This window comes from Hevea brasiliensis, unplaced genomic scaffold (assembly GCF_030052815.1).
Source record: "Hevea brasiliensis isolate MT/VB/25A 57/8 unplaced genomic scaffold, ASM3005281v1 Scaf5, whole genome shotgun sequence".
Classification (NCBI taxonomy): Eukaryota; Viridiplantae; Streptophyta; class Magnoliopsida; order Malpighiales; family Euphorbiaceae; genus Hevea; species Hevea brasiliensis.
This window is the reverse complement of record NW_026615028.1, coordinates 243,573-270,844: the sequence shown is the minus strand read 5'-3', so window position 1 is coordinate 270,844 and position 27,272 is coordinate 243,573. Positions and strand designations below refer to the sequence as shown.

Sequence of the window (27,272 nt, the reverse complement as noted above, 5' to 3'; positions counted from 1 at the left end):
TAATTTTATTAAAATTAAAAATTAAATTAATAATTTACTAAAATATTATGATTTTTTTATTTATTATTAATTTGAATTAATTAAATTATTAAAATTTAAATCAACTATATAATTTTTTTTTTAAAAAGTGCCCACTTTTTTATTTTATATGTATAAATAAACACATATATAAATATAAATTGTGTGTGAGAGCCAACCACTATTCTGAGATTGAGATAGTAACGAGTTATTTTTAGACACGTGTGATCTAGCTGGCTTTTAATTTCTTGTTGGACATTATACATAACCCGTTAAGTTTGGCACGCATAGCATATCCTTTATTCCTTTCCAGAATCTCCATTACAACCTTTAATCTTTAAGCTACTTGCAATCTTCAGCAACTTATTTTTATGGCAATGACACGTGGCTTCATCATCTTTCCTGTTACTTCTAATCGGCCGCAAAACTCGAGCTTTTATAATAATGAATTTAATAATTATTAAATTAAATATTTTCTAAATTTATTATATTTTTTTTAAATATAAATATTTAATTTAATAAATTTATTCAATATATATATTTGTTAAAATAATTTATATTACCAAAAACTATTTGAAATATTTGAATATCTGTCTTTAGGACTTTCTTCTTCAATCAAAACTCTGCGTATATAAAACTACATAAATTAGCAGCACATCAAACAAAACCACCATTCACCTTCCAACCAAACCAACACCCAAACCCAACCGCCCAAAATGGTTGCAGAAAGCTCCTCTTCCACCCCACACCAATACCCCATCAAAACGGTGGTGGTTCTGGTCCAAGAAAACCGTTCATTCGATCACATGCTCGGCTGGCTAAAGACCCTCAACCCAGAAATTGAAGGCGTCACAGGATCCGAATCCAACCCCATCTCCACCTCTGACCTCAACTCCTCCGTCATCTTCTACGGCGACAACGCTGCATACGTTGACCCAGACCCTGGCCACTCCATCCAAGCCATTTACGAGCAGGTTTTTGGCGTTGAATGGACAGAAGCCGCACTTAGCGAGAACACTCTGACACCGAAAATGAATGGCTTTGCTCAGAATGCAGAGCGCATCCAGACGGGCATGGGGGAGACAGTAATGAACGGGTTTAAACCGGAGGCCGTGCCGGTTTATAAGGAGCTGGCGATGAATTTCGCGATATGTGATAGGTGGTTTGCTTCAGTTCCGGCGTCGACGCAGCCGAATAGGCTGTATGTGCATTCAGCGACATCCCATGGTGCAACGAGTAATGACACAAAGTTGCTGGTAGAAGGGTACGCGCAGAAGACCATATTTGAGTCGATGGATGAAGCTGGTTTTACCTTTGGGATTTATTATCAATACCCTCCGCCTACTCTTTTCTACAGGTATCACTTTCATTTTCACTCCCTCCAAATGACCTCGGCCATTTGTTTTTTTTCTAAGATCTTTTTAATTATTTTTCCAATCACATATGAAAATAGCAATAATGGTTAGATTGAATATTTGTCCACTTTTTAAATATATTTTAATTAATTTTATGCATATTTTAATATAATTAATGTAATTAAAATAATAAAATTTATTTAATCTTTTTTTAATATAATCTTTATTTATATTATTTTATTAAAAATTAAATAAATCATATTAGTAATTTATTTTTAAAATTAATCAATTTTAATTTTTCAATACATATTAATTATTGTGGCTATTAGTTTGAGTGGTAATCACATTTAATTATTCAAGACACAAATGGGGTCCACGTGTAAAGTCGCAAACTCATATTTTCATTTATGATGGATTTATGGAGTAAAATTATAAAATTAAATAAATAAAATAAAAAGGGCTTTGATCTTCCATATATCTCAATCTCATCCATTCCTAATCATAGCATTTTTCACCTTAATTAAACATCCACATGCATCAACCCTTTCAACTTTCTGTGTTAATTAATTGAATGGAAGTTCATATGATTTGCGAACCCCACATGGATTTATGATTGGATATCATACATACATCTCTTGTTTGCATAGGATACTTTCATTCTCGAGAAATGGTATTTTGATAAATTTACAGATTTGAATTTTCGTTTTAAATAATTAAATCTTTTAAAACGGTGAAAATTTAAACTCACTCTTTATTTATATATTATATTAATATAAATATTTGATTATTTCAATGATTAGTTTTTCTAATCGGCTGGCTAATTTGTTTAATTATAATATATATTTTGATTAACTCATGGATTTACTGAGCAAGGAAAAATTAATGAATCAAAACAATTTATAAAAAAAATCAATTATAAAGACAAAATAATAATGAAAAAAAATTCTAAATAAGTCCTTATATTTTTAAAAGAGAATTAAATAAATTTAAAATTAAATTTTAAATTAAATAAACTCTTATATTTTTTAATAAGATAAAAAAGTTTATGCTTAATAAAATATTAATTTTTAATAATAAAATATTATTTTTTTTTCTTAATTTATTAGACGTGAACTTATTCAATTCTAATTAAAAAATATAAAAATTTATTTAACTCAAAATTTAATTTTACAATTATTTAATTCTTAACTGAAAATACAGAGGCTAATCTGATCAATTTTCAAATAATAATTTCTGTCCTTATAAGAAGGTCATTGCATGTGGTAAGACATATAAAATAATAATGCAGTTGTTGACCAGATGGTGTCCTTCCCAATCAACTGCTGCAGTCGAAGTGGGGCCTACAAATGACAGGCACTGTGAGGCATTATTATATACAACTTGTTATTTTCCTTTTCTTCAAGTTTTTTTTTTTTTAAATAATTTTCTTGGATCTAGTTGAAAACTAACTCCATTTTTAAATCCACTTTTAATATTGTCTTATTGTGTATAGTTGACATGCCTAATTAATTTTTTAAACATGCTACCTATACCATTCATGAAAATAATAAAAATATACAATAATATTATGTTTTATTTTCTTTTCTTTTTTATTAAAAAAAACTCTTGTAAGATGCACTTGATTTTAATGTGTATTTAGAATGTGTTTGATATTATTATTGAAATTATTGTTAAAATAAATATATTTTTTAAATATATTAATTAAAAATTAAAATTAATTAAAAATTAAAATTAATTAAAAATTAAATTTTAATTATAAAAATATTAAAATAATATTTTATTCCTAAATAATTTTTTTTTCCTTAAAAAATTCTTAAAGTTCGCTCCGTTGAACTTTCAGTTATATATATATATATATATATATATATATATATATATATATATATATATATATATATATTAGTTTTCTTTTTTTGGTTTTTAAAACACATCAATCAAAATGAAAAATTAAGAAAAGTGGCTTTCTGTTTCAGTTTTGTCCATCAAACCATTCCTCAATTATTATAGAATAATTTGCTTTTGAATAATTTTTATTAAATTTCTCCAAATGCGTTCATATTACTTAATAATTATGGTAATAATTTTTTTAAAATTCACTAAATTCAGCAATCATTTTTAACGAACTCTTTTATGCATTAAATTTTTTCTTATTTTTAATAACATTTTTAAAAATATACAATAAAATGAATAATTTGTTGTAACTAATAATATTTTTAAATAAAAAAATTTATTTATTTATTTTCAATGTGTAAAAAATATTAGCTTTTATTTATTTTCTAATTGCACAAGAAATTTAAAAAGAAATTCTTAGAAAAACCGTTTTTAGAAAATATAAAATAAAAAACTATAGGCAGTTTTTAGTATTTTAAAAAATAAAAAACAAAAAAATATACGATAATACTAAACACACCCTAAAATAATTTTTTTTTTTAAAAAAAAAGCACTTTTTATCCTCAAATCACAATGCCTACAGGCTTTTAATGTATTTATTTATTTTGATAGAGTTGGCTCAATTTTGAACCATTTAGATTTAAAAAAAAAAATCAATAAATTTTAGTTCAACAGTTTTTTTCAAGTCTATACGTTGAATTTGAGTCTTAGTTGAAGTCTTTTGTTAAAAAGAAAAGTGTTTGGATAAAAAATGATTGGTTAATTATATTTAATTTTTAATTAATCTAATTAATTAGATAAAATTAAATTGAAAATCTCTTATACTTGATGATTAAATCATGTAAAAAGCATATAATTTTTTTAGCCTTAAACACGATTATATATATATAGTACTATTAGAACCTGAATTAACATATTTAATAAAATACATAGTTTTAATAATATTAAAATTTATGCAGTATGTCACTGTTCTTAATTAACATTAATTAAGTAGCTTTTCTCACTTAATGGAATACATAATCTGAACCTCCTTGTTCGCAGGAACCTTAGAAAGTTGAAGTACTTAAAGCATTTCCACCAGTTTGATCTGCACTTTAAGAAGCACTGTGAGGAAGGGAAGCTGCCAAACTATGTGGTGGTTGAACAAAGGTTTTTCGACCTTTTAAGCATACCTGCAAACGATGACCACCCATCACATGATGTATCAGAAGGCCAAAAATTTGTGAAAGAAGTCTATGAAGCACTGAGAGCTAGCCCCCAGTGGAACGAAATGCTCTTCATAATCATATATGATGAACATGGTGGTTTCTATGATCATGTTCCAACTCCTGTAACTGGTGTCCCTAGTCCTGATGATATTGTTGGTCCCGCCCCCTATTTCTTCAAGTTTGATCGACTTGGCGTCAGGATTCCAGCTCTTTTAATCTCTCCCTGGATTGAGCCTGGAACAGGTGCATTTATATTTTACTTTCACTTTGTTAATTTTATGGATAGTAATACAACCATAGTTAGCTTAGGTTGTTTAGCTGACGCTAATTCCAAGTGTCAGGTTCACTGATAGGTATAATCGAGTTGAATTGAGTCAACACTGTGGCAATCTCAAGCTTGACTCAATTTTAGAACTCGATATTCAAAACTCTATTTGACTTGGTCGACCTTGATTTCTTAGAGCTAAAACTCGTTTTAAATATTCGAACTCGATTAAAATCGAGTTGATTTAATTAGAGTATTTTTCGAGCCTAGCTCGAGTAATTTATAGGTTGCTTCCTCACTTACACCCCTGCAATTTACCTGGAGATTGTCAGCAGTGCAGAAGTATTGTCTCCTGCGCGCTGTTCCTAAAATCAATGGTTATAACAGCACACAGAGCAAGTTTTGTAAGGGTAATGTCCTGATTTTGAAGTAATCTGAGATAGGTTTTATGATTAAATTGAATTGCAGTACTGCACGGACCTTCAGGACCAGAACCTACATCGCAATATGAGCATTCCTCAATCGCAGCAACAGTTAAAAAGCTTTTCAACTTAAAAGAGTTTCTGACCAAGAGAGATGCTTGGGCTGGCACTTTTGAGGGTGTTTTGACTCGAAGTAGCCCAAGAACAGATTGTCCAGGTAACGTTTCTCTCACAACTTTTACAATAAGACAGCTTGTATTTTATCTAATCCTGTATGCACATATATATATATATATATATTCTGCAGTTGCATTGACAGAACCTGTGAAACTGCGAGAAGCTGATGCAAAAGAAGAGGCAAAACTTAGTGAATTCCAAGAAGAACTAGTGCAAATGGCAGCAGCATTGAATGGAGATCATAAAAAGGACATTTACCCTCACAAACTTGTGGAGGGCATGACAGTTTTACAAGCTGTAAAGTATGTTGAGGATGGCTTCAAGAAATTCTGTGAAGAATGTGAGAAAGCCAGGGAAAGTGGAGCAGATGAATCAGAGATCATTGTTTTAGCCAAGTCATCTACAAGCACAACACCCAAATCTTTCATTCACAAGTTGTTTTCTTGCTTGGTCTGTGATAATTGACACTTCAAATTCTTTTATTGAATATTTTCCAACATCTGCCCAGTCATTTGAGAACACGTGTTCAGTTTGCATTAGTTCATGAAGTTTGTTTGTTCATATTTGTAATTGTATTGTGTTGATATTGGGAATAGTGATTAATTCCATCCGCAATGTATTGTCAATAACGCGTTAATTTTGTATTTGTGAATCTACATTTGTTGTCTCCCTCAAAAGCAAATTAATTAATGTTAGTACAATCTATATAGATTTGTGCACTGTGAAATCTTCCTCTTTGAGTTGGGGCCAAAAATTACTTAAATATGTGAGTCTCGAATTAAATCATTAATATATTTATTTTTAAACGCACAGGTAAACCCAGCCTTAATCGTCACGCAAAGCAGGGCCTAGCCCAAAAACCAAAGGCCACAATAACTGAATAACTTCACTATATATAATATTTTTTCTAAAAAAAAAAAAAATAGCTACCAGAGGAAGAGCAAAGGGAAATGAGTTCTGGCAGTAGCGGCAGTGTGGAGCAGCTGAATCAGCAGGAACAACATTGCTGCATATCTCACGAGTTTCTCAGGGCAGCAACCAGAAACCCTAGAAAAATCGCGGCGATACACGCAGCACCATCAGTTGATGGTCAGCGCCAGATTGCCGGAGAATTGATCAACCCTGGAAGCTCGGTCTCCTCCGTCTCCTCTTCTTCTTTTAGTTCGCTGGTGTATGAAGGAGACAAATGTTTCACTTATGGTGACTTGTTGAAGTCCGTTGATTTCCTTAGCTCTCGCCTCCGCGTTGTTCTCGATGGTGCTGATGCATCCCGCCTTTACAAAACACAATCCTCATCAGGTTTTTTTATTATTATTTTATTTTTCTGAAGTATTATAATGTGATCAACCAGTCAATCAATAATGGGAAGATGTTCTATTATGGACAAATGAGGGATTAATTTTCAGTTAAATGAGAAATTGATTCAGTTGTGAATTATTGCGTTATAATCTTGAAACCAAATTGGTGTCTGATATTTCAACGTCGGAATTTTGGTGTCAATTATAGCTGTTCTCTGTGTTTGGCTTTGTTTGTACTTTTTAAAATGTTCTATGAACTGAACAGATATGCTACATTAGCATTTTGAATAATATTGTATGTCAATATCAGCGTTTATCATTTTTGTTAGTATTTGATTTTTTTTCCCCAATTTTCAGATAACTGTTCACTATACGTGTATGTTAAAGGGTTATTGGATGTGTTAATATGCCATATGTTTGACAGAAGGAATGATTAAGGACATAAACCCAAAACACAATTGGAAGCTGAGGCCAAACTTGATACTTTTGCTAAATTTTTGTAGTCTTTTTGGAACATTGAGCCCAGTAGCCAAACTTGATACTTTTGCTAAATTTTTGTATTCTTTTTGGAACATTGAGCCCAGTATTAATGCTGCTTGGAAAAAGTAAATATACTTAAAATAATGCATCCTTTTCTACAACCATCATCTGGTTCCTGTTTCAAGAGTTGCTTTTATTGGTATTGCTATTTCTTAAATGTGCAGGTAAGGGTAATTACGGCGGGCAGGGCGCATGTGATGTATCCAAGTCCTCCACATCATTTATACCAAGAGTGGAGCAAGTGGATAAGTGTAAGAATGTGTATAGGCCAAAAATATTGGGAATATATATGCCACCTTCTGTGGAGTACATAATCTCTGTTTTTTCAGTTCTGAGGTGTGGAGAGGCTTTCTTGCCTCTTGATCCTTCATGGCCAAAAGATAGAATATTATCTATTGTTTCTTCTTCAGATTGTGATCTTATTATTACTTCTGAATCATCATGTGATAAAGGCAGTTTTAATGAGCTTAATAACTTGAATTGGCTTGTCGAATGTAGTAGTTGTCCTGTCTTATGTTTTTCCATGGAAGAAGCCCTTGAAGAGTGTGTTGGTCCACTACAGATAACTTGGCCTTGTGAAAAAAGGGAAAAAAGGTTGTTCTGTTATTTACTGTATACGTCTGGATCAACTGGAAAGCCTAAGGGCGTGTGTGGCACAGAACAAGGTAAGCATTTAGTTTAGCTTGCATTTTTCAATGTCTAACACCACAATTTGTTGTGTACATTTTGGTTGCTACTGTGCACTGTTCTATGCCATGAACAAGAATAAGCTGAAAGTTTTTTCATGCAATGTTAAAATTTATTTTTAGTTATTTTATGACGTAACTTTGTGTTTTGAGGACTCTTCATTGTAATAATCTGTTCAAAATAATTTGAAAGAAATGAGCAAGGAATGAATAAATATTCAAAGGTATTCCTGCTGTTGAATATGATGGACAACTTCTGTTTCTCTCTTAATCTGCTGGCTCCATCCTTTCTTGGCTCGTTTCCTCTTTCTGTTGCACACAAAAAGGCTTTGTTTGGTAACCTTTCCAAAGTTGATTTTCTCTTCTTCTTTTTGTTGTTTTCTTTAACCAAATGCAGCCTATATTTATCTATGTCTGGTATCATAAAATGAACAAACTGACAACACGATGCAATTCTTGAATTTGATCAATTCTCAATTTTCTTTGCATGTGCAACATGATTTGTTAATGTAATCTTCTTGTTTTTCTTTTCAGGGCTATTAAATCGCTTTCTGTGGATGCAAGAGTTGTATCCACTGCATGAACAGGAAGTCTTATTGTTCAAAACTTCAATAAGTTTTATTGATCACCTGCAAGAATTTCTTGGTGCTATGCTTGGTGCATGTACACTGGTTATACCTCCTTTCACTCAGCTGAAAAAAGATCCATTTTCTGTTGTCAATTTTCTACAGGTACATGTGCTTATGGCAGTTTTCATCTCTGTATAGCATGCTTGTCCTTCATGCATGTTTAAGCATGAGTATAAATTACAGTTAGCCTTGCTCTATTCAGATTAAATTGCAACCCGTTAAATTTTGTTCTTATTGGTAGTGTTGGTCTTTTAGAGCTCATTGCTGATTGAGTCTTGTAAATTGTAGGTAGCTTTTCAAGAATTAACTGAACAAATAGTGTTCTTGATTGGCATCTATAGACAATGATTCAGTGATTATGCCAAATAGTGGCTTGCATGCATCTTTACAATTTATATTAAGTTCATTGTTCAAGGAATTTGCTGTCACTGGTTGTAGCTTCTTTCCGGATACTTGCATTTGAAAGTTGAAATATTTTATTATGTAAGAGTTTCAAATTATAAAGTTTATTCAAGCATTTTGTTGTGGTTATGATCAGAACGTGGATCTTACATTGGTTCGTATGATTAGAGTTTCTACCTTGAATATTTTGTAGATGTTGAATGTTCGTTTTAAATGTGTCTATGACTTCTATTGTTTTCATTCTTGGCAGTGATAAATGATTTATCTTTTACTATTGATACTGATAACTCTGGCATGCTGTTAGTGATGTTTCTATTTAGTAATAAGTGTTTTAAACTGTTCCTGTAGGCGTACTGTATAAATAGGCTTATCGCTGTTCCTTCACTGATGCGAGCAATCCTTCCTGCTTTGCAAAGTCATCAATATAAAATGCAGATCCAGGATTCATTGAAGTTGCTAGTGCTAAGTGGTGAAGTATTTCCTTTATCCTTGTGGGATGTGCTTTCCAATTTACTACCCAGGACCTCCATTTTGAATTTATATGGGAGTACAGAGGTTAGACATTTGGAATCTCTCCTTATTCTTTTTTTTTTTTGGGCTGATGGAAATTGTAAAAATTCATATTCTTGCTTCACCCTTATTCTCATATACGTAGTCGTCTCATTTTAAAATATCAATGTTCTTCACTATTATTGCATCAACCATGGATGAAGTTTTTCTATGGTACTTAGAGCAGTACAGTTCACAAATACTTCATTGTGTTAGCTTATTTGTTTAATTTCTTATTATTTAATCTTCATTCCCATCTTCTTTATAATTTCTTTGTGCCTTTGATGAAAGGTTGTCGATCATCTTTTTATATGGTTTTTTGTATAGGGAAGTACTTGCTGAGAGCCTGATACAATATCACTTGCTTTCATCCTTTAATTTGCATTTCTCTTCTTTCTTTATTAATAAGATCTCCTTCCATCTAAAACATGCTTCAACTTTTGAATCAAGGTATCTGGTGATTGTACATATTTTGATTGCAAGAGGTTGCCTCAGATTTTGGAGACAGAGGCACTAACAAGTGTTCCAATTGGTGTGCCTATTTCTAACTGTGATGTAGTACTGGTTGGTGAAACTGATCCAGCCAATCAGGGAGAGGTATGTGTTGGTGGTCTCTGTGTTTGTACCGGTTACTTTTCTGATTCTGCTATGTTGTCTTTTGACTCTGTAAAAGTGCATAAAACCCTCTTTTGCAACTGTTTGGTGGATGACTGTGGGAGTCAAGTATATTACAGAACTGGTGATTTTGCACAACGGCTTCAATGTGGTGACTTGGTATTCTTGGGGCGAACTGATCGCAGTATAAAAGTTCATGGGCAACGTATAGCCTTAGAAGAGATTGAAATTACACTCAGGGAACATCCTGATGTTGTTGATGCTGCTGTGATTTCTTCTGAAGGTCCAGGGGGGCTTTTGCTCCTTGAGGCTTTTTTGTTGTTAAAAGATGAGGAGAAATCTGGTGATTCAGTACGATCTTCAATTAGAAGTTGGATGGTTGGAAAAGTTCCTTTAGTTATGATTCCTAACCGCTTTGTATTTAGAGAATCATTGCCTATCTCTTCCAGTGGAAAAGTTGATTATGCCTTGTTGGCAACTTCAGCATTTTTCAATGTGAATGTTAAAGATAAGATTTGCAACACTGAGATCAGTGACCACCTGCATATTATAAAAAAGGTTTGCCTGCAAAAATTTTTACCCTTCTCACATCTCTATACTTCCTTCAAATGGGCACTATTTCATTTGAACTAAGAATCCTTGCTATTCTTATTATCTAAAGATTTGCTTCATTGAGAAAGTGAAAAAATATGACCTTTTTTTTTACAGGCATTTTGTGATGCTTTAATGGTGGAAGATGTTTCTGATGATGATGATTTCTTTATGTTGGGTGGTAGTTCCATTACTGCAGCACAGGTTTCTTATAATCTAGGAATTGATATGAGATTACTTTATAACTTTCCTACTCCGTCTAAGCTTCGCAATGCTCTGCTACATGAGAGGGCATCTTACAAAGATGTCAGAACTGAAATTAGTTGGAAATCGAATCTGAAAGCCTATAGCTGGAATATGTCTTATTCTGTTAATTCCTCTGTTCCTAATACTGGCCTTAAAAAACAGAAGAACTTTCATCAAAATAATGATCACATTGTTGCAGTATCCAAGCGCTTTAAGGTTAATTTGGACAATCACATTTCTTCAAAACGTGTTAGTCTCAGAGGCGGATATCCTTGGTCTTCTGTGATACCAATCTCATGTTCATTCAGCCGATGCAACAAGGTTATGTATGAAGAGGAGTGCAGTTTGAGAAATACCCATCAATTAACTTGGCCTGCAGAAGTTCCGAGAAACAGAAAAGGTTCTTCAATGCAGGACTTGTGGAAGGTTCAGATGGAGTCTTGTGTAGACGCATCACCACTAATTGTATTTAAAGACCAAGATGTCTATTTGTTTATTGGATCTCATTCGCATAAGTTTACTTGTGTTAACGCCAAAAGGTATAGTTCATGAAGAAGGTGTTTTGATAGGGATTATCAACAATTTTCATTATTGTCACATCTGATTATCACTTTCAGCGCCATGTTTAGAGATCAGGTTGTAATGCTTGAATAAGTAACGACATAAGAGAGCAGCAGGAAGAATTAGGGGTTTTATTAGCTGGCTTAGAATCAGTCATAGGTAGGATATTTGAGGGTAAGGGAAAAAAGGAAAGAACAGAGGGTTCTGGGTTCTTCCAGATGCCTGGTGCAATCCCACTCTTACCCATGAACACTACGTGGGAAATTGAACATGCTTTTGATGTAGGTAATTTGGTTTGGGATTTTAAAAATAAAGGTTTTATAGAATCAAATTTATTTTTTGGATATTTGCACTGATTTTCTGTGCAGGACTGGAGTGAAATGCTAAATCTTAGAGGGGTTTTCCTTTTTTCTGTTTCAGTTCCAATTTATCATTTTATTCCTTTTTGTCTGAATACAAAAATGTTTCCTATATTAACTATCTTTTGTTTTACGTTTTTCCTAACAATAATTACAAACTTTATGTTATTTATATGCTATAAATACCCAATATCATTTTTTTCACATTTATGATGCATGAAAAATTTAGTGCTAGTGTGAATTGTTCATCTTTTAACTGTATTACTGGAACATAATTTGCTGTAGCGGTTCTATCCAGTGGGAAGTCAAACTAGAGGGACGAGTTGAATGTTCAGCAGCAATTGTTGCTGACTTTTCTCAGGTTCTTATTTCACATAATTCACCATGTTATTCCATTTTTTATTGTGCATTGTAAGGGCTTTAATCTTTTATATACATTATCAGGTTGTAGTCGGATGCTACAAAGGGAAAATATATTTTCTTGATTTTTTCAATGGCAATATTTGTTGGACTTTCCAAACATGTGCTGAGGTATGATGGTAAAATGGCCATCTTTCTGCATTTTTCCTTTTCAAGATGCAGTAAGCATCAATCCTGTATCATCTTATTTTACCAAGTGTTAGTTTGTTGGCTTTATGTTCTCTTTGCTGTGCCTGATGTATGTAGAACCAATTTAAGAATATTAATTGAATGAAATTTCATTTTTATTATCAAATCAATAACTACCAAAGCCGAGGAGTCCCATAAGAATATTTATCTGAGCGTCATGAAATCAGCTCCCAATGCTTATATTGGTGTAAAATGCCTGAAATAAGTATTTTCTAATTTTCTTTGTAATATGAGTAGTCCTAAACTCTCTAAGTGTCAGTCCCACTCCCATATCAGTTTGTGTTGGGCTTTTTGAAAATATTACAATACCAGAACCTTTAGATATGGTTATTGTCATTTTTAAGAAAGAAGATATAATGGGGAAATGCTGGTCTTGGAATCTTTTTAGCTTTTCCTTTCTCATGCTCCAATTCCAATGACATTGGTAGAAACATTTTACAGCTTCTTCATAACTTGAATTTTATTAAAATGTATATATCGAGTGTCAGAAATTCTTACCTGAATGAGAATGTTTCTTTTTTTTTAACCTAAATTTTCTTCTTTTCTTTGCACACACACATATGAATGCACATTGCCATATCTGGTTTCACGCATTTGTGAACCATGTAAGTTTCCCATGCCCACACTGACACACTCTTAGAGATGTTCTCATATCATTTTATTGTAGGGCTTTAATGTTATGTTAGTTGATAATAGTCATCTGTTCTGTCACAATCTTGTAGCAAACAGATTAGTGTCAAATCGTGCAATAAAGTTGTTGCATCTTTGTTTACTGTTGTGTTGAGCTGGAAATACTGGCAGTAGAATCAGGGTCTAACGTCCATGACTGACCTCTTTGGTTGGAAGTAGCACATGGCCTGCATGCATCGAGGCCACATTGCTGAATATCATGTCATCATGTGGCAATGAGTCAAAATTGGTTTCATTCACTTCTTTAATACAAATAAAAAATTTGGAAGAAAAAGGAAGATTTCATCTGGTTCATTCATCTGTTTCCAGTTGTGCTTTTTTAATTTATGCTCAGCGCATATTTTAGAACATAATCTCTGATTCCTGTTGATTTTTTTTTTATTCAATATTCAATGAAGGTGAAGTGCCAACCAGTTGTGGATATACACAGAAAATTAATCTGGTAATAAATTTTCTACTGTGTCATGCTTGCATCAGCTCTGCTTATTGTTGTTTCTTTCTGTTGCCTTAGTTGAAGATGGAAACTGAATTTTCTTTTTCTGTAGTGGTGGAACAAGTGGACTCGGTATGGTTTAGGGTTGATCAAATTTGGAATAAACTCAACTCAACTCAAGTAAGCCTTTATCCAAAAAATTTGGGGTCGGCTATATGGATTCGCTTTCTCTATTCTAAACGATTTTGGGTTAAATCCTCAGAAAAGTGTAATGCTTCTAGGTCATGTTGTACTACTCTCTTCCAAGTCAATTTAGGTCTACCCCTTTTTTTCTTTCTATCCTCTAACCTAATGTGCTCTACTTGTCTAACTGGAGTCTCCGTATGTCTACGCTTCACATGACCAAATCACCTCAATCTCCCTTCTCTCAACTTATCTTCAATTGGCATCACTTCTACCTTTTCTCTAATACTCTCATTACGGACTTTATCTAGTTTAGTATGGCCACTCATCCACCTTAACATTCTCATCTCTGCAACTCTTATCTTACACGCATACGACTCTTTCAGTGCCCAACACTCACTACTATATAACATAGCCAGTCGTATGACTGTATGGTAAAATTTCCTTTCAACTTATTTGGAATTTTACAATCACATAAAACTTCCGTGGCACGTCTCCACTTCAACCATCCGGTTTTAATCCGATGACGAACATCCTCCTCACATCCCCCCATCTACTTGAAGGATTGAGCCTAGATATTTAAAGTGATTACTTTGGGACAGTACCACTCTATTCAAACTAACTCTTTCCCTATCACCAGTTTGGCCTTCACTGAACTTGCAATGCATGTATTCTGTTTTCGTTCTACTTAACTTAAAATCTTTTGACTCTAGAGTACTTCTTCAAAGCTCTAGCTCTATATCAAATTTGGAATATAGAGACATAATTAGGGGGAAGGAAGTAGCAAGAGGGTAACAAACCTAAAATTAGGTTGTGAGGAATCTCTCATGGTAAATAATCTCTCCTTTGTGTTTAGGTTGCACGATTAGGTGCCGTTTCTTGGCCTTTGTACTCCTTAGAAAAAGGAATCAGAGACGGGAAAAGTAGACAAAAGATGCTACAATAAGCTCTTCAAATTTTTTTTATTTTTAATCAAATTGCCAACAGTTATACAACCTAATATGAGCATTCTATAGGCTTTATTTCTCTCTCTAGATGTACAATGTCCTGAAGGTGGTATGGTAAAACACACAATTACTGTAAGCATTCAATAAAAGTAGACTAAAATAGCACATAATATTTACCTAAAAAAGAATTTAAAAAATAAGGTATAATATCCTTAAATTCATCAAGAAAATAAAATAAAATGCTGAAAAATCTTCTACTTCCATTTAGTGTTGTTCTCTTCTTGAAGTTGCATAAACTCATAAACTAGCTGAATTAGCTCTTTTTTTTTATTTATTGCTTTGCATATTGAACAAGATCGGAAATATCTTTGGTAGAGCCTTTTTGATTAAAAGCCTTTGAGCTCCTAATCTTTTATGTGCAACTATCGGGTATGGAATATGGTTAACAGAAATAGTGTGAACTATAACACTGCTATGTATATATTGTTGGGCTTTGTCAGCTTACATCGTTGCAATATATTTGTTGTCCTATTAAAAGACTTCTCATGGAAAATGTTCTGCAAAACATATGTTTCGTTTTTATCAAGTAATTGATCTTCAGACAAAATGTTTGCAGGTGTGGCTCTCATGACCAGTATCTATACGCACTTGACTACAGAAATTGTTGCTGTATCTATAAACTCTCATGTGGTGGAAGTGTATTTGGGTCACCTGCAATTGATGAGGTGAATATTTGCATTCATTTTTTAAAAGGAGCTTCCATTTTGATTTTTTTTTTTTTTGTGGAACAGTATATATGATTCATCTGCATTTGATGTGGTTTTGGTTGATTTTAACTTTGTATTGTTCTTATTTCACAATGATTTGGCTTATATTCTCATATTTTGTTTAATCTGTCAAATTTTAATTATACTGTCATTTCTTATGTTTCTTGTTGCTTGACATTCTTACTTGTTCATATGTTATGCACGCATATCGCAGAATATATATTACGTAAATCTTTAATTTTCTTTTTTGTTGGTTTTTCACCTTGTGTGATGTTTTATATTTCTGCACGTATCTCTTATTATTTATAATTTTTATTATTTGGATTCAATAGTATCAAAAAGAGAGAGCCAATTGAATTCATCATGTTGGATGTAGGAATTGTCTCTATCCCATATATTTCTTTTGTTCTTTGGGGGAAGAGCCTGAGCATGGAACCCATGATGGACCTGCAATTATCTGCAGGTGTACTAATTGAGCTAATCCCTGTTGATTAGGGGAGAGCAGATTTCGGTTTAAACTGAAAAACCGAACCAAACCAAGTCAATTCGGTTCAATCGATTCGGTTTTAAAATTCAATCGGTTCGGTTCGATTTATAAATTTTGATAATTTCGGTTAATTGGTTCGGTTCGGTTATTTCATAAAAAATAAAAAAACGAACTGAACCGAACCAAAATTACTAATATATATATATATATATATATATATATATATATATATATATATAAGATTTTTGAGTTTTGATTTCTAAGTTTTTTTTTTTTATGTTTTTGTTACTGAGATTTAATGCTGAAAATATGAAATTTTACAAAATTCGGTTTGATTGGTTTAAAATCGAACTGAACCGATATTTATCGGTTTGGTTCGGTTCGGTTTTCTCTTAATAATCGGTTTGGTTTGATTTTAAAAATTTTGATTTTCGGTTTTCAGTTTTATCAGTTTGGTTCGGAACTGAACCGACTATTTGCACACTCCTACTGTTGATTGATTCAATCGATTTGTTAAGATTAGATTATGTTGTGTTGTCATTATGAGTATTATTAGAATATTGTAAAACCATCGTGTGGGAATTACTGAATTATCTTTACTTTATCACCTGATTTGAAATTTAATTATTTTTCATTAGATGCATGAAACACTTTATGTGGCTTCTACCAGTGGTCGTGTGACAGCCGTATCAATAAAGGTATGACACAATGCAAGTTGCAACTTTATCCTTCTCTTTTCTCTCTCTCCTATATGTGGGTAAGATTTCACCAAGATTGCTGCAACTATATCCAGTTGTCTTTATCTTTGAGCTGATGCCTAAACCTAAACAGCCAGATTGCTTTGTTTGTCAATTTCCTATAGTAAAGCACGTGTTTCTAGAAAAAGTGCTTCAGGTTTGGGTTATTTTAATTTAGATTTGCTTATAAATGGGATTGTAATTGTGGCTTTTGACTATAGTTGAATGCAGAAACTTGAAAGGTTCTGGTAGCCATGTCAATCATTATGTTTAATTTTGGTATGACAGGGAGACCTATTGAAAAGGCATTATTTAAAAATCTTTACTAGAAAGGAAAAAGAAAGGGAAAAAAACGCTACAAAACTTGGGCTTTAGGCTAAAATCTTGCAAATCAAAGAAAATATAGTGCAGGCAGAAGAAATATTTGCAAATCACTATTTTAATGTGTTCTTTACAGCTGCCATTGCTAACCATCATTGTGTCTAGCATTCCATCACTACCACTTGTTACAACAATGCATTTGCTGTTTGATGGGCTAAAGTTGAGTGGAGTTGAGATCAGTATGTTGCTTGAAGACTTAGTACAGTTGACAATAACTTGAGTTGGGCTCTTTTATAAAAGGTCAATCATATCTTGAAGACATCATTATAATTGAGCTCAAGCATAATACCAAGCTTGAGTTGTTGAATGTGACTTGACTTGAAGTACCTTATTAACTTTTGTATGAATTTTACTTGTTTATCAATAGCATTATGTATTTTTCTTTTTGAAATTAGCAACACATAGTTTATATTTACTTATTTCCTGTATATCTTTTAAATTTATCCTATCTTTATTAAGTTTATTGAACCTATTGCCAGGCTTATTAACTTTAAGTTGCTCTCATATTAATCTTTTCATTTTTTAACCAAGAAGCTGAAGTTGAGCTCATTTGCAGCCCTATTGTCTGACAATAATTTGGGTAAAGTACAAAAAATTGCCCTGAGGTTTGGCGCTTTAGGACTTAAGGGCTAGTGGTTTAATTTTTGATAAAATGGTACATTGAGCTTTACTATGTTTAATGTTAGCACTTTAAGGATGTTGGAATAGATGGCTTGTGAGAACAAGTCCCACTCGGCAGTATCAGGAAAATTAAAGGGCATATAAGTGTTAGCAAAGCAAATCAAAATCACCAAGGCCATTTTGGTGATGGAGAACCTAGTTTCAAGCCTAGTTTAGCATGGAGGCCTGCTTGTTTATTAGTCCGCACTTCTTGACCCTGTGATTTCAATAAAAGGACAAAAGTTCAAAATTTGTTAGTCATGCTGATGTGGCAGTCTGCAATAAATAAAAAATATTTTATTATTTTTAAAATTTAATTTTTTTTGGGGCCTAAGATATTTTTTTTTTAAAAATTATTTTATTAGAACTGCACTTCCACGTCAGCATAACTAACAACATTATAACATTGTCCTTAAAGTTCTAACTGGGTAAAGCATAGGCCTCAAGGTACCATGTTGTTGAAAATTGAACCACAGACAGACAGACCCCTAATTGTTAAAGTGCGAAACCCACTTTTTTATACTTTTCCCTAATAGTTAGTAAACAAAAGTTTATAATGATAAATTACTGGGTTAGTTTAAATTAAAATTTGGAGCACTGAGGATGAGCCTCAATGCAACGCTAAGGTTGCTCCATTTTGACTTGAAGGTCATTGGTTCAAACCAGGGAATCCTCCTTATAGTTGCAAGGGTAAGGCAACATACCTCTGATTCTCTCCAAAGCCAATAGTGTGGGTGGCTTCATGCTATTGTGCAGTGGGGCACCTTTTTTACCTCACACTAAAATGTGGTTTGTTCATTTGGCTTTGTTGTCAATTGCAGGCTTTACCATTTTATACCTTATGGCAGCATGAGCTACAGGTGCCTGTATTTGGGTCACTTTCAGTTGATTCTTCACATGGAAATGGTGCGCATGCAGATCATTTAACTACTTTTCTAGCAGGTGGATTAATCTTGTCACAACCCATCATTTTGTCCTTTCCCTTTTGGTGCAGTTATTTGTTGTTTAGTGGATGGGAACATTGTTGCGTTGGATTTGCGTGGATCCATCATTTGGCAGGTATGAATTTATCCTATTCCATTATATCCAAGTTTACTTTTTAGCACCCTCCTCTAATCTTTTGGGGCAGACACTTGTGAATGAGTAAAGTGCTTGTAATGTGATAAACCATACTTGCTGGCTGCTGCAATTGCCTTTTCCTGGAAAAACTAGTACAGTAGGATCTATTTTCACATGTCCTTTTCCTTCTCTGTAACTCTATAATGTTAGTGGTATTTCTGGCAAAACTTTTGATCTATTTTTCTAAAAATCAATTTCTCCTTCAGCATAAAACTGGTGGTCCTGTATTTGCTGGAGCCTGCACATCTTGTGTGCTTCCTTCTCAGGTAAATTTTTTCTGACATAATCCTTCTTGAATTGCCTATATAGGATAATGCCTTTCCACGTCTAGATATTTTAAGTGTTGACTATGATATTGACATAGCTTGCAGATCTCAGAATATAACAGTTCAACAGAATTATTCAACAGAATGATCACATAATTCTTATGGTTGTTCCCAATGCACAATGACGTTAGCATGATCTTATTTTTTCGGCCTGTTTTCTATAGCCTGTAATATTAATTTTGTGACCGACTTCGCTCCCCTTCAGTTGTGAATTTGAAACAAGCATCGGCTGTAAAATAAAATGCAGTTACCTGTTCTTTTATTTTGGCACAGGTGCTGGTATGTTCAAGAAATGGAAGTGTGTATTCATTCGAAATGGTAAGTTTCAGTGTAAACTTCGTAGCAGTATGCATGCCAGGTTTTATGCTTTTGTTGCTGGTATTTTTCAAATTAATATAGATGCTAGTCCTTTTCTTCAATGAATTTGATGCCCGTGTTTAGAATGAAGCTCATAGTGGAATCCTGGGCCACAGGGAACGGTTTGTTCTCTGTTGACTAACAATTTCCTGAAGTCATATCACTTTATTATTATTATTTTTTATTTCTTTACATTGGTATGCTGAAATCTCCTGAATCAAATCATCTTCATGGTGTGTTTTTTCCATGGAATTGATGGGTTTCTAGCTATATGACTTAGGACCATGGCATTTTTATAATAGAATACATGGATCAACTTGGGCATGTAAGTTGATGTGTACCAACACACAACTCAGAGCTAAGCAAATCCGGGTCCTTGCTGGAATCAGAAAGATAAAAGAGAAGTACAGTTTCGAGGAGCAAAAAATAAAAGAAAAAATTGGGTGTCTTGTCCTTTCTTTATTGTTTAGGGCCTTGCCTTAACTGCATATTTGTGTATTGTTTGCTTTAAATGGCATGTAGGTAACTGGTAATAGCGGTTCTTCCCTGCTTGTGGGTGTTGAATTTCCTATTAATTGGTCTTATGTCTTATCAGAAGAGGAACTTACATCTTACCAGAAGAGGAAACTATCTCTTAAAAAGAGTAGCTTCATGATCAATTATAAAATGGAATTGAAATATTTCAATTTGTTTATGGTATTTGTGTTGAATAATCATGTGATCACTGAAGTTCTCATTTTCTCAATCTTTTCCTTGTATCCTTGTTAATTTTTTATATATTCATGAAATTAATTGTATGATCTGACATCATTAATTCTGCATATATTCAAAGGAATTATTTCCATTTGGAAAATGGAATACTGTATAGAAACTTCCAGAATGTTTTTACCTATTTGCTCTACTTTCATTGCCCTTTCTTGATTCTGAGGTGTGTGTCAGGAAAAGGGAGATCTACTCTGGGAGTACAATGTTGGAGATCCCATAACTGCATCTGCTTATGTTGATGAGCACTTACAGCTGGTGTCTGACTCCTTCCTTGTGTCGGACAGGTAAAGAAATCACAGTAACACTCTGTTTGGATGGGGTGATGGGAAGGTTAGGGGAGGTTCATTAAGTAAAGGTGATGTAGAACAAGAATACAAGAATCAAGAGAAACAAATTCTCAACTTTATTAATTCTCAATTGTTAATCATATCATAATAAAAATCTACTAAATATGTAGAGAACCTAGGCCTATATATAGAATTTTTGTAATCCTACTAACATTAGGATTAAGTACCCTAAATCCTATACTAATTAGGAATCACAAATCACTTAATGTCCTAAATCAAATAAAATTCTACTTCCTAAATAATAATAATAGTAATAATAGAATTCTTAAATAATAGAAATAATATTAGTATTTCCTAAATAATATAAATATAATCTTCCTAATTTTACAATAAAATATTAAATAAAAAAATCCGTAAATCTGGTCTTCTTATACTCCTTCAAAAAGCAAGGGAGGGAAAGGGAAGTAAAATATTAAAGTTACCAACATTTCCTTAGTTACAAAATAATATATAAATCGCTCTTACTAAATTTTTGCTAACATAATGCATTCCTTTAGTTTAATATTATATTATATCAAAACTATCTTAACCTACAATAAGAAAAAATAAATAAACTTTGACTTATTTTCCATTGAAAAAAAATCATTTAATAATAATTATTGTCAAATTTTTACATAATTGAAAAAACCTTTCAATTTTTATGATTTTATTTAATACAGTGTTCAAACAAGTAAAATAATAAAGAATATTAATTTTTATATAGTGTAAATAAAATTTAATGAAACACAAGTAATCAAGGAAAAGGGAAAAAAAAAAAAGGAAATTCTATTCAAGATTTGAAAAGAACTGTGGAGGCCGTAGGTGCCGTGAAGAGGGAAAGAAAAAAAGAAAACACACTGAAAGCAAGACAGAAGCTGCCACAGATGGGCTTATATGACAAGGGTGAAATTGGGCTTCTGTTTTTCATTAGGGATAAGAAAAAAAGTCAACTTTCGAGACAAATGCTCAACTCCCTTCCCCTTGCTTACACTACAATTTGGGGTGCAAGAAAAATGGGAGTTTGAGGGGGTAAGGCCCCTTCCATATCCTTCCTAATAAAAAGCCACTGCCAAACATGATGAGCTAGGTACTTTATCTTCCCTTCCCCTGTCCCCCTTCTTACCCCCAATCCAAACAAAGTGTAATTTGTAAGAAATCCTGAGTATACATTATCTAATGTATCTGTCCATGACATCTTCCAGGTTGGTTTGTGTATGTACGAGTTCTGGAAGCATTCGTTTGCTTCTTATCAACTGGGATGTTGCAGGAAAGGCTAATCAACCAAGTAATAATGCAGTTCACGAACTTGCAAGGTTTGAGCTCCCAGGAGACATATTCTCTTCACCAGTGATGATTGGAGGCAGGATTTTTGTTGGTTGCAGGGATGATTATGTGCACTGTATTGCCCTTGAAAATCAAAGTTCAGTGGAAGAATGAAAGTTCTGGTTCCCATTATGCATTCTTATAAAACTAAAAGCATGAACAGCTGTAACCACTTAATCTTTTGGAGATCAGTTGTTACATATGGTTTTGAAGCCAGCACATTTGATGTGTTTCCCTCTGGACTGCATGGCTGCTTAATATGATGTCATAATCAGCTAGCGATCCCCTTGGTGTGTCTTCTCATGTCAGCCATGACATCAGTCAATTGAATTTCGGTTGTGCCTCGTTTGCATTAAAGCGTACATAGGTGGCTCTGTCAAAAATCATAAGCTGATAGAGAGAGGTATAATTTTATTAGTGTTCCATATGATATTTTGATGTGAGAAATGGGGTTCAGGCTTCTGGATTTCTTATATAGTTCAATTGAAATGCTTGCTTGAGGACAGGAATGAAAGCAACCTCTAAATTCTCAAGAAATTCAGAGAAGGGCATCCAATTGGTTCGCTGGGCAAATCTTCCAAATATAGAAACACGTGCAACAAGTAATTAATTTTACTCTTTTCTGTAATTCATTGTTGATATAAACAGGAAAACTTATATGACATTTAGCAGTGTTGAATTTTGGCAGTCATCAGACCTGACCTGAGAACTATCATCCTGGAAGTCAAATAATGCTGGAGATGTCTTGGCTGCAAGTAAATTTAGTAGAGATTTGGAAGGAAGACAATTCAAGTGACGACTCAACTCAAACCAACCCAACTAATCCATAGAGCAAGCAGCAAAAAAGATCGATTCTGCCGTTGGTTACAAGGTTTGTGGAGCTTTCGGTTTCAACCTGGGTTTATCTTGTACATTACCTCTGTTTTTCATTTTTGTTGTAGATGTATAATATTACTAGGACTGTTTTATTGTATATATAATAGATAATCAGTAATATATACAAAAATAAAAAAGGGTTTTCTTGATCTATTCTAAACTGAGCGATCCGTCTGAGTTTTAAAAAATTGAATTTTAGGTTTCGTTTCTGTCTTTTAATTTTGATCGAGATCAAATCTTGATCTTGGGTATAGGTTTCTAAGTTGCTTATAGTGATAGCCTGATGATCATATCTGGCAGGTTAAATATCTAGTTACTATTAGAAAAAAAAAAAAAAAAAAAAATCTCACTTCGACATAATAATTGCCTCTCTCTCTCTCTCTCTCTCTCTCTCTCTCTCTCTCTATATATATATATATATATATTTATTTTTATTTGTCAATTATTTAAACATAAAATCTTGTAAAAATTGTTCAATACTTTGGGGTTAGAGATTATAAGTACAAAGAAGCCTGAATTAAGAAAATCATTATAAAAAAATTTAAGGGCTGCCATTTGGCCGTTGCTTATTGCTTATCAAATCTTTTTTTTTAATCATTTGTTTAATTTAATTAATTAATTTTAATTTATCATTTTTGTTTTGTCAAAAATTTAATGTTGAGTTATTTAAGGTGGTAATTTAAAAAAAAAAAACTATTTAATGAGTTTTGGGATTAAAGATTCTAATGAATTATGACATAGGTAAACTTCGGTTTGCTTTTAGTTTATAATTTTTATTGCGTGTGATTGTTAGCATTTCATAATATATGCTGATTTCTATGTTCACATGGATTAAAAAATTATAACTTTTTAATTATTGAATTAAATTAAACTAATTAAAAGAATATAGTCAGCATAAATAAAATAATAACTGCACTCATTATTTAATTAAAAATTAAATAACTCATCCCATGGAATGCCTCCAAAGGGACAAATTGGTAAGCAAAAAACAAACTTTGTTTAAAAAGGAAATTAGCCTGTGATTTGAGATCAATAAAAAAGAAAAGTAGGCCCACTTTTCCTTTAAAATTGTGAAATCTTAGTATGAGTCTAACTAATAAATTAAAAAAAAAACCTGTAATTTTAACAAGTAATTTTTGTAACAAAAATCATTCATCTGTTAATAAATCACATTTAACCTATAAAAATGTAACGAAAAAACTCCTTTCGCTTGTATACAGCATTTTTATTTTTGTGCTGAAGCATCTGTTTATTGATTTTGTAGATGCCTCACGTAGACATAAAACTTGTTTTAACTGTTATGCCAAAAACACTACATACTAACAAACACCTTTTCTTGCAGTAACTAACCCCTCCGTTTTCAATGCTTTTTATTGTTCCTGTTTTACCTTCTTCCTTTGATGGGCTGCATGATCAGAATTCCCTTCCCGCTCCGCCGCCTAGCACCTCCATCCAAGAAACTAAGGAGGCCAGCACCACTACCGCCCCCATGCATCAACCTTCAACTTCTCCTTCTTCACTGGAGGAAAGGAAAGGAGATCCTAGAATTTATTTTCTTTCTGCCTTCTTCTTTTCTTGTATTGTCTCTGGTGGAGTTTTTCTTGGTCTTTACATTTTCCTTCCACCAGATGAAACCCAACCCTGGTATCCCATTTCAGGGTTTATTCTTGTGGCCATTCCATGGATATTTTGGTTCTTGACCTATATATACAGATGTATCAGACCAATACATACCCATTCTGAACCCTGCAAATCCTTCCAAAGATCCACATCTACAGTTGCAGCAACAAACCCTTCATCTAATAAATCTCATTTAAATTTCCTGATGCCTTCCCCTAATGACGTTGAACATTCTGTTAATGAGCATTCTAATGGCGGTGGACGCCATGTACGTTTTGGACGTGTTATTGTAATTAGTGAATATGATGATTATAATCATGAGAATAATAGCAATAATGATGACCATGATATACATGATGGTTCAGAAGCCGAGCACACAAGTAGCACCTCACCATCTCAGGAAGAAGAGAAGATGGTTGATTCTAGGGAAAGTGAAATACTATTAACTTGCTCTGCTGGCTTATCTTGATACAAAATATGTGAAGGTGATGATGGTATATATGAAGTTGATATTCAATTTTCAGTTTCTCATACAGTGTGTTTGCTTAGGCCATTGATTGTAATTGGATGAAGTGAAAGACACATTGAGAGAAAGAAACGGCCCATAATCAGAAGGGGTGGCCTAGAAAGTCATGTTCTCTTGGACCAGCAAGTGGGGAAAAAGATTTGGGTTAGCAAAATAGTGGCACAGATTTTCTTGGATGTAGGTTGTCATGTGATTTCATGACAATAGAAAAGGGAAAATGAGAAACATGTGTAATTTGCATGCCTTTATTTGTCCGTCTTGTTTGCAAAATATTCGCATGAATTACTTGTCTATGATCATGATTGATATTTCCACCTAACGCATGCCTGAATCACTCTTCAATAAACCTGGAAATGAAAGAGACCCAAATTACCATTCACCAGAAGCATCAAACGAGAAAACAAAAACACAATCAATCAGAAAACCAAACACTCAAATTCAAATGTGACCTAACACTAAAATTAAAATACAGAAAAACGAAAGAATGGAAGGGGTTACACTCACCAAGGATGGAGACCAAAGCAAGGAATCGGTATCACAGAAGGATAACGCTTACCCATCTCACAGTCTTTCTGCCAGGATTCTAAAAGGATAAAAATTTTCAAATAATCATTATGGGAGAGGGACCAGAGAAGATGGGTAGTGAGTACTGTAGACACTATATTTTGGCCGACCTTCGAAGGCAAGGGTCTAAACTTTATTATTCGTTCTCGATCGATGTCCCAATCATAGGTAGCTTTTCCGAACTTACCGATCGCTTGTCCCTGGAGCAAATCGATCTCTCGCTTAAGTTAGATTGTTTTCCGATCTCCTGGTTTTTATCAGATGAGTTCGAGTCAATATGGAGTTTTCGGACCATCCAACCTTGTCTGCTGTTGTTCTCCGATCTCTCTATGCACAAATATCGCAGAACTTCATTTGACTAATGTTGTGATCGGGCTTCTCGCTTGAATGCCCCAGATATTCCTCAAAATGAAGTTAAGGTTTTTATCCGGTCTAATAATGGTTCCGACCTTAAAAGTTCAAGCCGGTGTCAAATCTTTGCAATTCTAAAGTTACGTTCGGTATTTGGTCATGCCTCCGTCCGATCTCATGTTCGCGTGTAATGTTTTTCCGATCTCTTATCTTTTGATTAATAGTCGCTCTCAGGTTTAATGTTCAACTACATTCAATCAATTAAGTACTCACACAATTTGGTTTTGATGCTTTCCAACCTCATCAAGAAATTGAACATAAAAAAAAAAAAAAAAACTTCAATTCATTTAAAAAAAAAAATGTACAAGTCAATTAGCGAGGCGGGTCTTCTCTGCCCTGCGCCCCAGATACATCCCTCTCTCTCTCCTCACCTTCGGGCTCCTCATCACTGTCCTCTTCGACCTCTGGGATGAGCTTATCCATCCAGGAGAAGTCCTCCTCAGGATAACGCTTCTTTAGCTCGGCCAGGAGGTCGTTATGGGCGTTCACATATGCCCCTGCCTCTTTTGTAGTGCTCTCCTCTTCCTTTGCTTGGAGCTCCTCCTCCTTCGCCCGAAGTTCCTCAGAAAAACGAGCGAGATCGGCAGATCGATTAGCCTGAGAGACTTCAAGTTCCTGCTCCACTTTGGTTATCCTCTCTTCGCAATATTTCACTCGATCTTCCAGTTTGGCGATGTAATCATTGGTAGAGGAGAGCTGAGCCTTTGCAGCTGAGGCATCCTGGACAGCCTTAAGAATCTCATTTCTTAAGGCATGGGCTTTTTCTCTAATCACATGTTGATTTGCAATAGCCTCCAAGACCAAACTCATTGTTTGAGTTAAAATATCGTCAATATTCTTCTCTGTCAATCTGTTCCGATCTTTTTAGAAGCAGATGGAGGCGCCCATGACCTTGGCTAGGCTAGGGTTCCCTCGGGTGGACCGGTTCCTTTCCAGTAATTGGATGAGGAGTTGAGCTCCTCGGGAGAGCGTTCTAACAGTAAGGCCAGAGGACTCCCCTTTTACATTGGAAGAGATAGGAGGAGGCGGACATTCGATCTGCTGAGGAGGAGGGACGGCGACCTCTACTTCTGAGACCGGCTGCTCTTGAGGTCGAGGAGGGGAGCTCAGCACTTCTACCAAATCTTGGCAAGGTGTCTGAGCAGCGGTGGAGGTGGCCTCCTTCATCGCTCGTACCTTTCAGGAGACCTCCCTCTTTCACTTACGGCTCTCTTTAGAAGCGTCACCACCCGCTATACCTACACAAAGAAGAAGTCAGTGAGTTCGCTAAGAGTGAGAGACTAAAGATCGAGAATATACCAGCAAGACCGAGGTCAAAAAGCTGAAGCTCGTAATCTTCGACGGAGATCAACCG

At 33.9% G+C, this 27,272-nt stretch overlaps 2 protein-coding genes across 5 annotated transcripts; both read left to right on the top strand.

Annotated features, from left to right (window-relative positions):
- The first annotated feature begins 625 nt into the window (after nucleotides 1–625).
- Nucleotides 626–6,004, top strand: LOC131177467 (non-specific phospholipase C4-like). The gene is made up of 4 exons (XM_058142449.1): nucleotides 626–1,375; nucleotides 4,305–4,714; nucleotides 5,205–5,375; nucleotides 5,466–6,004. The coding sequence occupies exons 1-4, from the start codon at nucleotides 735–737 to the stop codon at nucleotides 5,798–5,800; spliced, it is 1,557 nt and encodes a 518-aa protein (XP_057998432.1). The 5' UTR covers nucleotides 626–734; the 3' UTR covers nucleotides 5,801–6,004.
- Nucleotides 6,005–6,264: 260 nt separating this feature from the next.
- LOC131168731 (putative acyl-activating enzyme 19) lies at nucleotides 6,265–22,950 on the top strand. Of its 4 annotated transcripts, XM_058142447.1 has the most exons (20): nucleotides 6,265–6,634; nucleotides 7,338–7,838; nucleotides 8,394–8,590; nucleotides 9,239–9,445; nucleotides 9,890–10,612; nucleotides 10,763–11,430; nucleotides 12,097–12,172; nucleotides 12,256–12,342; nucleotides 13,509–13,552; nucleotides 15,290–15,398; nucleotides 16,566–16,625; nucleotides 18,527–18,611; nucleotides 18,700–18,764; nucleotides 19,031–19,090; nucleotides 19,424–19,468; nucleotides 20,447–20,556; nucleotides 21,801–21,883; nucleotides 21,981–22,324; nucleotides 22,428–22,523; nucleotides 22,610–22,950. In XM_058142447.1, exons 1-18 carry the CDS (start codon nucleotides 6,286–6,288, stop codon nucleotides 22,064–22,066), a joined length of 3,555 nt encoding a protein of 1,184 aa, XP_057998430.1. In that variant the 5' UTR covers nucleotides 6,265–6,285; the 3' UTR covers nucleotides 22,067–22,324; nucleotides 22,428–22,523; nucleotides 22,610–22,950. The 4 variants fall into 4 exon arrangements, with proteins under 4 accessions (XP_057998430.1, XP_057998428.1, XP_057998429.1 ...); XM_058142445.1 differs by having other exon boundaries at nucleotides 21,801–22,324; XM_058142446.1 differs by having other exon boundaries at nucleotides 21,801–22,324; nucleotides 22,594–22,950.
- Nucleotides 22,951–27,272: the final 4,322 nt, after the last annotated feature.

Bases quoted from the DNA above. Each gene is read 5' to 3' on its own strand.
- LOC131168731 (XM_058142445.1), top strand. From the start codon at position 6,286: ATGAGTTCTGGCAGTAGCGGCAGTGTGGAGCAGCTGAATCAGCAGGAA. The intron at 6,635-7,337 runs GTTTTTTTATTA...TTAAATGTGCAG, and splicing joins CAAAACACAATCCTCATCAG to GTAAGGGTAATTACGGCGGG. The intron at 8,591-9,238 runs GTACATGTGCTT...CTGTTCCTGTAG, and splicing joins CTGTTGTCAATTTTCTACAG to GCGTACTGTATAAATAGGCT.
- LOC131177467 (XM_058142449.1), top strand. From the start codon at position 735: ATGGTTGCAGAAAGCTCCTCTTCCACCCCACACCAATACCCCATCAAA. The intron at 4,715-5,204 runs GTGCATTTATAT...ATTGAATTGCAG, and splicing joins CTGGATTGAGCCTGGAACAG to TACTGCACGGACCTTCAGGA. The intron at 5,376-5,465 runs GTAACGTTTCTC...TATATTCTGCAG, and splicing joins CCCAAGAACAGATTGTCCAG to TTGCATTGACAGAACCTGTG.